Source organism: Saimiri boliviensis, chromosome 12, assembly GCF_048565385.1.
Source record: "Saimiri boliviensis isolate mSaiBol1 chromosome 12, mSaiBol1.pri, whole genome shotgun sequence".
In the NCBI taxonomy this organism is placed as follows: domain Eukaryota; kingdom Metazoa; phylum Chordata; class Mammalia; order Primates; family Cebidae; genus Saimiri; species Saimiri boliviensis.
Genome location: NC_133460.1, coordinates 8,411,028 through 8,426,263, shown reverse-complemented (window position 1 = coordinate 8,426,263; position 15,236 = coordinate 8,411,028). Strand labels below are relative to the sequence as shown.

The following is a 15,236-nucleotide window of genomic DNA, read 5'->3' as shown; positions in this document are numbered from 1 at the left end:
GTTTAAAATGTCCTCTGGCCAGGCTTGGTGGCTCACTGTGCATGCCACAGGCCCAGCTAATTTTCGTGTATTTAGTAGAGATGGGGTTTCACCACATTGGCCAGGATGGTCTTGATCTCTTGACCTCATGATCAGCCCACCTCGGCCTCCCAAAGTGCTGGGATTATAGGCATAAGCCACTGTACCCAGCCCTTTTTTTTTTTTTTTTGAGACAGTTTCACTCTTGTTGCCCAGTGTGCGGTGCAATGGCGCGATCTCGGCTCACCGCAACCTCCGCCTCCTGGGTTCAGGCAATTCTCCTGCCTCAGCCTCCTGAGTAGCTGGGATTACAGGCACGCGCCACCATGCCCAGCTAATTTTTTGTATTTTTAGTAGAGACGGGGTTTCACTATGTTGACCAGGATGGTCTCGATCTCTTGACCTAGTGATCAAGAGATCTCGATCTCTTGACCTGTGCCACCACAGCTGGTTAATTTTTTTTTTTTTTTTTAGTAGAGATGTGGTTTCTCCATGTTGGTCAGGCTAGTCTCAAACTCCCGACCTCAGGTGATCTGCCTGAGGTCGAGAGGTCGAGACTAGCCTAAAAAACTAAGCTTAGGGCCGGGCGCGGTGGCTCAAGCCTGTAATCCCAGCACTTTGGGAGGCCGAGGCGGGTGGATCACTAGGTCAAGAGATCGAGACCATCCCGGTCAACATAGTGAAACCCCGTCTCTACTAAAAATACAAAAAATTAGCTGGGCATGGTGGCGCGTGCCTGTAATCCCAGCTACTCCGGAGGCTGAGGCAGGAGAATTGCCTGAACCCAGGAGGCGGAGGTTGCGGTGAGCCGAGATCGCGCCATTGCACTCCAGCCTGGGTAACAAGAGCGAAACTCCACCTCAAAAAAAAAAACAAAAAACAAAAAACAAAAAAAAAAACTAAGCTTAGTTTTTTCCTCAACTCCTTACATCTTCTTTGGTATATTACTATACCTCTTGCCTACTAGTAACTGATGGTACCAGCGTCTATTCTCCTTTCTTCTCTGTCACTCTTTAAGCTGAAACCAACACTATAAAAGTGACAGAGCCATGTTAATTTCATTCAGTGCATAATTTTAAGCATCTATCATGTTCCTGGTCTCTGCCCCCACAGAAACAATGAAATTTTATTAGTTATATAATTACTATTCAATTAAAAGCATAGTAATTGCTGTAAGGAGGATAAAACAAAGGATGTAGGAATTGAGGGGGGTGTTCCAAGTCAAAGGAAGAGTATGTGCACAATTCTCGAAGAGCTTGGTATGTTTGGTGAATTGAGAGAATGTGTAGCTGGAGAGGGGTGAGAGAAAAAGAACAGCTGAAGTAATGACTAGGAAGGTCATGTTGAAAATGTAAATGTCCCTAAGGACAATCGGAAGCCAATGAAAGATGTCCAGTTGGATGATGCGATAATCATGATTATCTGGTACCTGGCCCTCTACTTCTACTGTGCAGCAAAGACTGAAAAGATCAACATCTAGTGCCATCTTCCCTCAATAATGCTGGAATTTTCTGCTGAGTTTCAGGGAGCAAGTGATTTCATAATATTTCCTTTATTTCTTTGAGATGGAGTCTCGCTCTGTCACCCAGGCTGGAGTGCAGTGGCACGATCTCAGCTCACTGCAACCTCCACCTCCCAGGTTCAAGCAGTTCCCTGCCTCAGCCTCCTGAGTAGCTGGGATTACAGACCCCTGCCATCACACCCGGCTAATTTTTTGTATTTTTAGTAGAGATGGGGTTTCACCATCTTGGCCAGGCTGGTCCTGAACTCCTGATCTCGTGATCCACCTGCCTTGGCCTCCCAACGTGCTGGGATTACAGGTGTGAGCCACTGTGCCTGGCCATAATACTTATTTTATTAAATGGGAGTGTGTTAGCTATGTTGACAGAAAACAAGAGTGATATAAAAGTCATCAGCAGGCTATTTCAGGTAACCCAGGTGAATACTGTTGGATAGGAGGAGGACAGTAGGGACAGAAACATTCAGGTTTTGGTGATACTTTTGAGGTAGAATCCATGAGACTTGATGATTGAATGGATTTGATATCTTAAGCCTGTTCTGGATGCTATAAAAAATTACCGTGAACTGGGTAGCTTATAAACAGACATTTTTTTTTTTTTTCACAGTTCTAGTTCTAGAGGCTAGGAAGCCCAAGATAAAGGTGGTCTGTCTGGTGAAGGCCATTTCAATGATGGCATTTTCTTGCTGGGTCCTCACAGGCTCAACCTTGACTTCCTGGGCTCCAGCAATCCTCCTGCCTCAGCCTCCCAAGTAGCTAGGACTACAAGCAACAAGTACACCGGGCTAAATAAATTCTTTTGTAAAGATGGGATGTCGCTATGTTTCCCAGGCTGGTCTTGAATTCCTGGCTTCAAGCAATCCTCCCATCTTGGCCTTCCAAAGCACCAGGATTACAGACGTAAGCCACCACACCAGGCCTGCAGTCTTTTATAAGAACACTAATCCCAATCATGAGGGTTTTGCCAAAGGCCCCACCTCCTAATAACATCAATTTAAGTGTTAGAATTCCAACACATGAGTTTTTAGGGTACACAAATATTCAAGCCGTAGCCAAGAGGAAAGAAGGGGTGTTTGTTGATAGTATGAGCTACTGTATGGATGTGGCCCCACAAACTGTAGGCAAACAGGTCAGGGGCTAAAAGCATGATTTAAGGGCATGTGTTTTGATGTCTGAGAGACATCCAAAGGACGATCTGTGTAGGCACTTGAATATAGAAATCTGGAGCACATAGAAGAGAAATTGAAGCTAGACCTAAAGTGACCTATTTGTAGCCATGAGTGGCTAAGTGCACCTGGGGAGATACCATTTACTAAAGGTAAGCCAAGGGTACATTCCAGCTAACCAGAAGCAGGTTAGAATTTGGCTGCAGACCATGCCAAAAGCCTAAGACACTGGTATCGATCGTAAAGAAAAGATAGTCTACCCAGCACAAGTGAGAAGTACAAAGTATCCATTTCAACAAGCCACAGACACATATGCTAGACAGGCCCACAGCTCCACATTGCCTAAGTGGGATCAGGGCTGGGAAGGTGGCGTAGAGCTTATTCTCCCGTCCTAACACCTAGAATCACAGATGGAGATCCGTGTTGGTGTCTGACAGTCACACCTCTGTTACCCACCTAATGATGCGGAGATAGGGACCTGCAGAGTTCTCGGCAAACGCTGTTACTCATACTACTAGATTTATATGGAGATCACCTAGTGATATGCAGTAGACATGGCAAGGCACACGGCCAAACCCCACCGCTGGGTCTCCACCATTCACCATGTCCCACTTGCCCCAGGAATGCGCAGGCGCTGCCGGAAACGGGCACCGGAAGTGGCTTGTGACTTCCGGTTCCGCATCCGTGGGCCGCTGCAGCGCATGTCATCTCGTTGGCACTTCCGCTGACCCATGTTGGTAGCCAAACTGGAGACCCGGTATCTCCCTGAGGCCACGCGAGGCCTTCTGGGAATCCTGCTCAGCACATCCGTGTCTTGGACTCCCAGCTTTAAGTGGCAACCCGCACCAGGCAGTAGCTGCCCTTTGAAGATAGAGGTCCTTGCCCCTGTACTCCTGTGTACGGTGAAGACGAAAGGAAATTTAAGTCCAGCGCTAGCTTCCCGAAATGAGCAGGAATTTTCTGCTTAATTCCACGGAGGAAGCGATTTTACTTTCTTTATTAAGCAGCACGAAGTCACTCACTCACTCTCTCTAAACCACAATCCTAACAGTCTTCAAAATTCACCTTATTGCCACCTAAAACCACTTAAAAAAAAAAAGTTCATTGCCATTATCATAAAATAGCATTTATTAGATGCCAAATTGCACATTAGATAAACATGATAAATAACTTGAGAACTTACAATATAGAGCTAAGACTGATGAGAATACGTCAAAAACAGTAAACCAAAACATTGAACAAACAGTATAAACGTATACAATAAACAAACTTCTGAGGTATCCAAAGGAAGTAGAGATTACAGCATATTCTTATGTTTACATAGATGAATATTTATATTGTATTCCCCCCTCCCCCACAGACTTAATGCAAAGAGGAATGTCAATTTCAAAATAAAAAAAAAAAACAAAACACCTTTACTACGTAGATGGGCCTCGGAAAGATGGGTAATGGTCATCTTTGAATCACATCAATAGCCCTCCTAAACTACAAAACTAAAACAGATGAATATATACACTTCTAACGAAGATCATTTTGTTAAACAGATGGTCAAAGCAAAAACACTTTCCTACTGAAATCCCACAGGGATAACAAGTTTTATGAACATTCAAAATAGACTATTCATATAAACTATAACCTGCTATGTCTCCTGTTGTACACAAAGGCAGTAAATTGCAGATTACTTTGATCAAACTCTGCAGTTTCAGATTGTATGACGTCTTATGCTGCAGTCACTTGAACATGGCCACTTAATTATATGGAAACTCAGGAGGCAAAGATTCAAAATGGCATTTACTGAGTTTTAGCTCCCTGAATTATTGGGTTAGTCATTTTCTAGGTTAAATGAGGAGATGTCAATAGACTGCCACCTGTAGCAACAAAGCTCTAAATAAAAATATTTTGAGTCCACCTCATTCAAAAACAACTTCATTCCACAATTTCTTAATTTACAAAATGTAAACTGCTGACATCTGAATTCCATTGGAAAAATGCTGTAATAACTGTAACAGAACGTAATATTCCAGCAGTCATGTTAAGCAACTGTTAGATACACATTTTCATCACTGCATCAACAACAAAAGCCAAGAAATTTGAGTCAATTTCTTCAGCACAAAGTTTTCACTCTCATAGTGTGTTGAATTCCATGCTGCAAAATGCAGTTAACCCATCATTATAGCAATAAACTCTTGCATTTAATTTTTCTTCCCTAGATTAACTTTCATCCAGTATTTGTGAATAGCACCTAACATGGTAGGCTAATATCTCTGAGTTAATGACAATTTTATGGAATTTATCTACATCAGTTGACAGTATTAACAGAAGGCAGAAAAAGCCATCACCATATAAAGCCTGAATCTCACCAGCAGATACATCTTTTCCTTCACTTCCCTGGGGGCAAACTAGCTTGAATTACATCCAGCAAATTTATTTAAGTACAAGTGCACAATAAGCAAACAACTGAAAATATACCTATTTCACAGTAACTGACACTTAAGGGATTTTTTTTTTCATTTTTTTCTGCATGCCAATCATTAATAGTATTATACCAAAAAGCCATTTTAGTTATACCCACATGTATGTTAATGTTTCTGAGAAGTGGTGTTTTTTCTAATTTTTAGGGAAGTTTGTCATAATCTTCCAAAATGTGGAAAATAAATAAATAAAACTCCAAAATATGAGAGGTTAATTGTGAAGGAAAGATTCATATGGAAAGGCAAACTTCCCTAATAGCTGTAGAACAGGACAAATTCTCACTTTCTGCTGTATTTTCTAGGTGCAAAAAAAAAAAAAAAAAAAAAAAAATGACAGCATCCATCTTTTATATCAGCCCAACTCTGTCCAAGATATTCCCCTCTACTTCTTTCTGCAGCAACTCTGCTATTCCAGACCTCTTTCCCAATTTCATCCCCCATCCTGTGACTCTTCATTAGATCACTGACTGAGTAAGAGTCCTTGATAAGTGCTCAGGCGCCTGCCAGTTTCTGTCACTGAGGGCAAAAGCAGGAGAGCAAGAAGGTGGTGTTCTTGTTACTTAACAAAGATCGAGACATCTCAGAACTGGCTAATAAGAAACCTAACTCGAGACTATCTTTCTACACATTTCAAAGCATTTCAGAGAAACCCGAAAGCCGGTGTCCTATCTCCTAAGAATGGAGACATCAGAAACAAAGAGCTAAGTCTGATCCTGACATACGGAGCAGCACATAGTCTCAACTGTGGATCGGCAAACAAGAAACAAGACAAGAATGACAAAAAGAGAGAGAAACTCTCTCTGGATTAGGGATGTTAGTTTCAGTTTTCCTCTCACCGGAACAGTATCTTCCTGCCTCTGCTCAGTAGTAAGACCTTAATTGAGTACCCAGCATCTTTTTGTATAATGAGTCTTCAATCTGCTGCTCTGTAGGACCACCTTCTGCTAACTTCCATACAATTAGTCTTCAAGAGTCCTTTATCTTTTCTCATTAGAATTTCCAGCAACAATTCAATTTTAGCAAATATTGTAGTTTTATACTGTTTATTTAAGTAGAATGAAATCATTCTTCCATTCTAATAAAATCCCATGTAAATATTGTTTTGCTGATAAGCATAAATCAACTTTAATGAGAAATTCTATATAAATGTGTATTTACAACATTCTGCGGTTCTTTAACATTAATAACCATACTATTTAAGAATGTTTTGCTCCAATATTTATAATAGCAGTATCTAAATATATATTGTCAAGTATTTTGGTTAAAATCTAACAATTTTTTATATGCATTTTCTTTGGAGATGGAGAGGAAATGTTATAGGTTTAAAAAAAAAAAACCTCTGCAAAGTGTGAAATCTCCTATCTGATTACAGGGACAAGAGTTCAAACTCGAAGTCCTGGAGAGTCTTCTGCTGCTCTATAACTGTATTTGTAAGTCAGGGTACATTACAAAGAGAATGAAGGTTCCAGGATGCAAGTACACAGAACCACCTCCATGATGACCATCCTCAGCTACCTATCTCAGGGCCCCTCTCCCTGGCTTCCTGCAGTGCTACTATGTGGTGCAAATGCCAGTAAGTGATGTAGTCTCGAAGACTGCATGGCCTTTGTAGTCAGAGAGACCCAGGCTTAATGTCAGCTTCACCACAATGTGATTTGTGTGCTAGGCAAAGCATTCACTTTACCCTCTGAAGACTTCAGTTTCGTTTATGAAACAAATATTTTTTTTCTGTGTCACAGATTTATTCTGAAGATTAAATTAGATAATATCCCTAAAGTAGCTACCATACTCACTGATAAACAATTACAATTATTCATAACAAGACAGGTAATGTGCTTAGGTAGTGATTTAGAGGTAATCTTAGAAAGGAGCAAGTACTCCTCCCTGTCCCCAAGTCCAGGCTCCACGAAAGGGCTACAGTTAGACTCCACCAAAACTCCTTGCAAACATTTGGGTCCTAAATGCCAGTACCTCCCCCTGGCATCAGAACTATGATAGGGAACTCTGTGGCTACTAATGGCCATCAAGATATACACTAGTCTACCCATTTGGGAACTTTTACAGGACAGAAAAAAACTTCTTAACTCCTACGGGAATTCACATGTAAAACAGCAATCTTATACAAACATTACATTCAAATAGTTATAGCAAAAAAAAAAAAAAGTATAAAACATATAAAAGCATTTACTTTCCTAAATATTATATCTGCAGAACTGGCAAAATATAAATAAATTCTCTTCCTTCTAAAAGTTAGAAACTACGTAAACAAAATTAAAAGAACTCTAGCAAAAGCCTTCATTTTAATAAAAATTGAATTTAAACAAAAGTTTTGTATCTTTTTCTGGCTCACAGTTCAACAGTAACTGAGTTCAAATCCTGGGTTCATTCACTAGCTTTAAGACATGGATTTTGTTTCCCTAGTTATAAATTGGAAATGGTACTACCTTAAATCAAGGTTGGGATGAGAATTAAGTTTTACACGGGAATGCGTGTAAAGTGCTTAGCACATTGCCTGGTACATATACAGTAACTGCTTTCCACCATACAGATACTGAAAAGCCCAATCACTAACAACAAGCTATTATATTTATGTGGTGTTTTTCATATGGGTTCGCTTATGAGTAATGAGATGCAAATTCGACCTGAAAGTCTTCCCACACACAGTACATTTAAAAGGTTTCTCTAGCGTGTGGCTCTTCTGGTGCCATGCAAGTTCTGTGTCCAAAGCAAAACTTTTCTCACATGTTTTGCACTTATGGGGCTTTTCCTCCGTATGAATGTTCTGGTGGGAAATAAGCTCAGAGAAACAAGGAAAGGTCATGTCACAGTCAGGACATTGTAAGGGCTTGAATTTTGAGAATGAGAAGAAATTGTCCCCATCACTGCTGCAGCGTTCAGAGTCCTCCGCGTGGCTCTTCTCAGAAAGGGCAGGATATGAAGACTGCCTAAAGCTCCTCATGCAATCAGTGTGCTGATACTGGGGGCCTGATATTAATGTTTCCTCATGCAAAGCAAGATTTGGTTTCTCATCAAAGTATTTATCACAGTTAGTAGATTCGTAGGCTTTTTCATCAGTGTGGCTTTTCTGATGCTGCGCCAATCCTGGGAGCCACATAAAACTTCTACCACATATGCTACATGTATAGGGCTTCTCCTTTATGTGGCTATTCATGTGTCGGGACAGATGCGAGTGCTGGCGAAAGCTGGCACTGCACTTGTCACACTTATAAGGTTTCTCACCCGTATGGATTCTCTTGTGTGTCCTCAGGTTGGCTCTATGATTGAAGATCTTCCCACAGTCACCACATTTATGTTTTTTCCCTCTGGAATGAATTTTCTGATGCAAAACCAGGTATGAATGATCGCTGAAGTTCTGATCACATTCAGGACATTTGTACACATTTTTGGCTTCTTCCCAGGGAAAATCAAGAATTTCAGAAAGTGTGTTGGGTCCTAAACATTCAGAGAGTTCTACTAATGGCGTGTGGTTTTCAATGGTAACTAAAAGGCTTATGACCCTTCTCTTGAATGTGGGAGTTCCACTTAATATTCTCCCTTCAGGGTTTCCAACTCCATCCTCAGAGGATTTTTCTGGGTAAGGGACAAGGGGTGCAGCAATGGGGTACTTTTCTAGGGCAAGCTCATCAAGTTCCATAGACTCTAGGCTTAACTGCTGATTAATCTCAGGCTTGCCTTCCTCTCCTGTTGATAAAAACAAAACAAAGCAAAACATAGACAATACCTTCAAGGGTTACTAGGGAAAAAGCAAACTAAGGTAGTTACAAAGAGAACCAGGAAACTGTAGAAGGGTTATCCTACAACATAGAAAACACACAAAATCAGGACCAAGCAGACACTCTTGACATCCTGGAAGATCCAGTTTTGGATGAACATCCAAAGGTAAAGAGAAGAGAATAGCTACAACTAAGTCAGACTCCAGTGGGATTGGTACTATGGACAATCTTGGTAGTCACTGTCTAGGGGTGAACTTTTCCAGCCAGTCTATTTAGGTCTCAAGAGCCTTTCATTATTGAAGCTATCTCAAGTGACAGCAGAAAAATTAACAACTGGACACAAGATTAGGATTTATATTTATCAAGAAAGACAGGGGCTGGGCACAGTGTCTCAAGCCTGTAATCTCAGCCCTTTGGGAAGCTGAGGTGAAGGGATCATTTAGACTAGGAGTTTGAGACCAGTCTGGGCAACACAGTGAGACCGCATCTCTATGAAAAATAATTTTAAAAAATTAGCCAGGCATGTTGGTATATGCCTGTAGTCCTAGATACTTGGAAGGCTGAGGCAGGAGGATCACTTGAGTTCAGGAGTTTAAGGTTGTAGTAAGCTATAGCTGTGCTATTGCACTCCAGCCTAGGTGACAGAGCCAGAACTTGTTTCTTTAAAAAAAAAAAAAAGATGACAGCAAGAATGAGGGGGAAAGAAGGAGGTAATTTTTAAAAAGAAAAAAAAGCAATCAACTGAGCATTTCTCTCCCATAACAGAGAAACTATTTCTGGGTTACAATAGTTTTATTATCATCAGAAGAGATCTCCGAAATCTCTTTACCCCTCACTGAGGAAAAATCAAGGTAGAATGCTGTGAGTACTGCATGAAAATAACAGTTAATCTTACTAACAAGGATAGCTGACAAAGCTAACATTCCTTTGTAATATTTTCCAAGTATTCTTCAGTTATAAAGCTAATATAGCAATACAAAAAGAAACTTTCCTTCCAGAGAAACAAAGTTTTATGATTTTCCCAACTCACTGACTACAAAGGGCTGCAGTACAGTGCATGGGAATCCAAGTGGCAAACAGTACCAAGTGGTTTAGCTGATTTGAGGTGACTAAGTTCAGAGATTAGGGATGCCAAGGCAGCTAGAATTTGAAAGCAAAATGGCAAAGAGGCAGCTGCTCAGCAAGAGAGCTCAGAGGATCTACATAGGGTCCCCTTAAGACTCTTCTGAGGCTAGGCACAGTGGCTCACATCTGTCATCCCAGCACTTTAGGAGGCTGAGGTGGGAGGATCGCTTGAGCCATGCAATTGGAGACCAGCCTGGGCAATATGGCAAAACCTCGTCTCTATAAAAAAATACAAAAATTAGCCGGGCATGGTGGTGCATGTCTGTAGTCCCAGCTACTTGGGAGGCTGAGGTGGGAAAAATGCTTGAGCCTGCGAGGTCAAGGCTAACGTGAGCCATGATTGTGCCATTGCACTCCAGCCTGGGTGACAGAGCAAGACCCTGTCTCAAAAAAAAAAAAAAAACGGATGAGCAGTAATCTGTAAGTGCATGAAGAAACTACCCAACACCTTGGAAAGAACTGCCTAAGCCGGGCACAGTGGCTCAAGCCTGTAATCCCAGCACTTTGGGAGGCTGAGGCGGGTGGATCATGAGGTCAAGAGATCGAAACCATCCTGATCAACATGGTGAAACCCCGTCTCTACTAAAATTACAAAAAATTAGCTGGGCATGGTGGCGCGTGCCTGTAATCCCAGCTACTCAGAAGGCTGAGGCAGGAGAATTGCCTGAACCCAGGAGGCGGAGGTTGCGGTGAGCCGAGATCGGGCCATTGCACTCCAGCCTGGGTAACAAGAGCGAAACTCCGTCTCAAAAAAAAAAAAGAAAGGGAGAAAGATTCAAAATAGATGAATTTGTCTTTGCCGGGCGCGGTGGCTCAAGCCTGTAATCCCAGCACTTTGGGAGGCCGAGGCGGGTGGATTACGAGGTCAAGAGATCGAGACCATCCTGGTCAATATGGTGAAACCCGTCTCTACTAAAAATACAAAAATTAGCTGGGCATGGTGGCGCCTGCCTGCAATCCCAGCTCGGGAGGCTGAGGCAGGAGAATTGCTTGAACCCAGGAGGCGGAGGTTGCGGTGAGCCGAGATCACGCCATTGCACTCCAGCCTGGGTAACAAGAGTGAAACTCTGTCTCAAAAAAAAAAAAAAAAAAAAAAAAAGAACTGCCTAAAAGGAATATACAGAGCAATAACCAGTCCACGTTCCCTCCAGCCAAAGTGGAAAGATGTAAGACAGCAAGCAGCAATATCCAAACATTGCCGTAGCAGTAGCACAAATAAGCCCTAACAGAAATGTTGATCTGAACCCATCCTAACAAAGCAAAAAACGCATACCTTAAAAGAATCAAACTGACCCCAAGTAACTAAACTGCCTCCCACAACAAAGTCCAAAATATTTTTAAAAATACAGTGCAATCCAGTGTCCAACAACATAAAATTCTCAATCTAACATCCAACCAAAATTTACCAAGTAAAGAAAAAATAGAAAATGTAACCCGTAACTAGAAGAAAAATCAATCAATAGAAACAGACCCAGAAATGACATCAATGATAAAACTAGTAGACAAAGTTTAAATAACCATTATAAATATATTCCATATGTTTAAGCAGATAGAAGACAATATGAACATGATGGAGAGAGAAGTGGAAGACAGAAAATATGAGTTATTTAGAGTAAGTAGTTATTCTTTTTCTTGCTTTTTTTTTTTTTTGGGGGGGGGGGGACAGAGTTTTGCTCTTGTTGCCCAGGCTGGAATGCAATGGCATGATGTCAGCTCACTGCAACCTCTGCCTCCAAGGTTCAAGAGATCCCCCTGCCTCAGCCTCCCAAGTAGCTGGGATTACAGGCATGCATCACCACACCCAGCTAATTTTGTATTTTTAGTAGAGATGGGGTTTCTCCATGATGACCACACTGGTCTTGAACTCCCAACCTCAGATGATCCACCCGCCTCAGCCTCCCAAAGTGCTGGGATTACAGGCCTGAGCCACCACACTGAGCCTATTCTAGTTATTCTTTTATTTCCGACTAGGATTGAGTATCTAACCTATCCCAAAGTATTTAGAATGACTATAACAACTACTTAGAATAAATAAGTAGAATAAATAGTTTAGAATAGTTTAGATACTCAATCTTAGTCAGAAATAAAATCTGTTTAGGCACAGGAGTCCATCTATATATGGTTCCTCTTAGGTGAGAAAGGCATAGCATCCCCTAAGAGTAAATCAATTTCCAGTCTTTGGCAAATGATAGTGATTTATACTAATGGGATTTTCCAAGTAAAACTGTAAACTACCTGCAACAAACATTTGTGGACAATTACCAAATACCACCATCTCTTGCACTAAACTACAGTCACTGTACTAGACTGAATTTTTGTCTTTAAGAAATCATTTCACATTTTAAAACTTCTTCTCTCATACAATTATCATCTCCACATAAATTACTCAGGGACAGGTCCCACTCCACCACACCAACATATAGACAAAGCATGATGTCCCAGAATTGATAAAAGTTCCAGATACAGGAAAAATAATTGTCTTACCTATCAAGGCTACATCCTCCAAACACTCCTGTGAGGCTTCTCTGCTGAGGGACCTCTGGGCAGGGTGCAGAGTCACACACTCCTCTTGAGAAAAATACACAGCCAGATCCTCAAACAGCATTGGTCCCTGAAACATAAGAGCCTGTGTCAGTACAAGTGGCTGGAGGGTCAGCCCCTCACTTAGCCTAGGAAGGATGAGAAGAGCTAGAAATATCAGATTCACAAAAAGCGCTTAGTGTAAAAGGTTCTTGAGTGCTGGAGTTGGGTAAACCAGTTCTAAGGGGCGAGATGAGGGTTGAAAAGAAGAGAATAAACATACACATAAATTTTGAGGCAGTGGTTTAAGGACGGGGTGTACTGTGAGAATTATAGTCTATCCTGGAAGAGAAAAGATGAGGGAACAGCTCTTAGGGAGGGAAACCATTCTTCCTTTTGATTTGTCACCATCCTTCCTTTCATTGGTCAGGGTTCTCCTGAGGGGACAGAAAGGATGCTCTAAGAAAAGGAGAAGGTTGGGGCCGAGTGCAGTGGCTCATGCCTGTAATCTCATCACTTTGGGAGGCTGAGATGGGGGCAGATCACTTGAGGTCAGGAGTTAAAGGCCATCCTGGCCAATATGGTGGAAATCCCGTCTCTACTAAAAATACAAAAATTAAGGCTTGGCACAGTGGCTCAGGTCTGTAACCCCAGCAGGAGGCAGAGGCTAGTGGATCACCTGAGGTCCAGAGTGCGAGACCAGACTGACCAACATGGTGAAACCCGGTCTCCACTAAATACAAAAAATTAGCCAGGTGTCGTGGCGCATGCCTGTAATCCCAGCTACTTAGGAGGCTGAGGCAGGAGAATCGATTGAACTCAGGAAGCGCAGGTTACAGTGAGCCTAGATTGCGCCACTGCACTCCATCCTGGGCGACAGAGGGAGACTCCGTCTCAAAAGAAAAATAGCCAGGCGTGGTGGCACGTGCCTGTAGTACCAGCTATTCGGGTTGCTGGGGCAAGAGAATTGTTTGAATCTGGGAGACGGAGGTTGCAGTGAGTTGAAATTGTGCCATTGCATTCCTGCAGCCTGGGATTTGCAGTGAGACTCTATCTCAAAAAATTTTTTAAAAAGGGAAAAGGTTGGGCAGCCCAGGGAGAATCATAAAGAGATAAAGGTTACAGGATTCTCCCAACATCCTTCCCTTTGCTATTTCCTTTTATCCCCTAAACTCATTCCAACACTTCAACCAGGCCTTACCCCACCACCTTCCCTAATGGTGTGATTAAGAATCACCTGGGATTTATTATTACTTAACAATTGTGGAGCCTAGAAATGTGCTTAATTTAAAAATTCACTCAAATTGGAGAAGTATCAAATCTGTAATTTGAGGAACCATTCCAAAGCCACTTTGAGGCAGAGCGCAGTCGCTCATGCCTGTAATCCTAGCACTTTGGGAGGCCGAGGTGGAAGGATAGCTGGAGTCCAGGAGTTCCTGGCAAAGCAGCAAGACTTGGTCTCCACAGATAATTTCTTTCTTTTTTTCTTTTTTTCCTGAGACTGAGTCTCATTCCCTCACCCAGGCTGGAATGCAGTGGCGCAATCTCAGCTCACTGCAACCCCCACCTTCCGGGTTCAGACGATTCTCCTGCCTCAGCCTCCTGAGTAAATTGGGATTGCAGGCGCCCACCACGACGCCCAGCTAATTTTTGTATTTTTAGTAGAGACAGGATTTCACTGTGTTGGCCAGGCTAGCCTCAAACTCCTGATCTCGTAACCCGCCCGCCTCGGATTCCTAAAGCGGTGGGATTACAAGCATGAGCCACCGCGAACAAACGACAAATAATTTTTAAAATTAGCCAGACACTATAGTACGCGCGCCTACAGTCCCAGCTACTCCAGAGGCGGAGGCTGAGGCGCGAGGATCCCCTGAGTTCAAAACGGACCTATGATCTCAGCACTGCACTCCGGCCTGGGCGACAAGGTCAGACCCTGTCTCTAAAAAGACAAGATAAACAGAAAGACACTGAGAAATTCTCTTAGAGATTCCTCTACAGGGCCCTGCTCCCAGTTGGTAGTTGTCACAGAAGGAAGTCGGTAAATCACTTCTCCCTATGTTAGGCACATAGGAGCGTTCTTCTTGGAATGAAGAACGCTTGGTGAAAGGGTTATTTGGGGCTCGGGCGCACTCCCATCACAACAGGCATGTCCAACCCTCCTCCAAAAGAGGGGGTCAGGCGAAGACCGAAAGCAGGGATGAACTTGTACGAAAATGGTTCCTCGACTCACCTGGGCCTCGGGCGTCGGGAGTACTGACGCCATTTGGGGAGTGGGGAATGCCTTGTTCCAGACGTCACGGGGACTTCGAGACAAAGCTGCGGGGAAGAGAACAGTCCTTAAATGGACCAATTCTGCTGCCAAGCTCCTCCAGTACGCCCAGCCTCTCTCGATTCCCTCCGAAACCCCCTTTAAAACCTATGGTGACTGCTCCTCCTCCCAGCCCGGCTTCGAAAGGGGCCCACTTACCGCTCCGGAGCTAATGACAGGCCTCGCGCTCGCCAGGCTGGAGCCGCAGAAAGCGACGCCCTACCAAGTCACTACGAAGAACGCCACAGCCACTGCAAAACTCCCACGCTCCCATGCTCCCCTCCGCAGGAGCTGCAGGAAAAGCCGCCGGAAGCGACCCGCCCTCAACCCTATCTGTCATCCTTCCCTTTAATTGGTCGGGCTTCTGCCGAGGGG

General features: G+C 43.0%; 1 protein-coding gene across 1 annotated transcript; it reads right to left on the bottom strand.

Annotated features, from left to right (window-relative positions):
• Positions 1 to 461: 461 nt before the first annotated feature.
• ZNF597 (zinc finger protein 597) lies at positions 462 to 15,166 on the bottom strand. Its single transcript, XM_003928463.4, has 4 exons — positions 15,021 to 15,166; positions 14,784 to 14,869; positions 12,518 to 12,644; positions 462 to 8,876 (listed from the first exon to the last, which is right to left on the bottom strand). Exons 2-4 carry the CDS (start codon positions 14,814 to 14,816, stop codon positions 7,762 to 7,764), a joined length of 1,275 nt encoding a protein of 424 aa, XP_003928512.1. The 5' UTR covers positions 14,817 to 14,869; positions 15,021 to 15,166; the 3' UTR covers positions 462 to 7,761.
• Between the last annotated feature and the right edge of the window lie 70 nt (positions 15,167 to 15,236).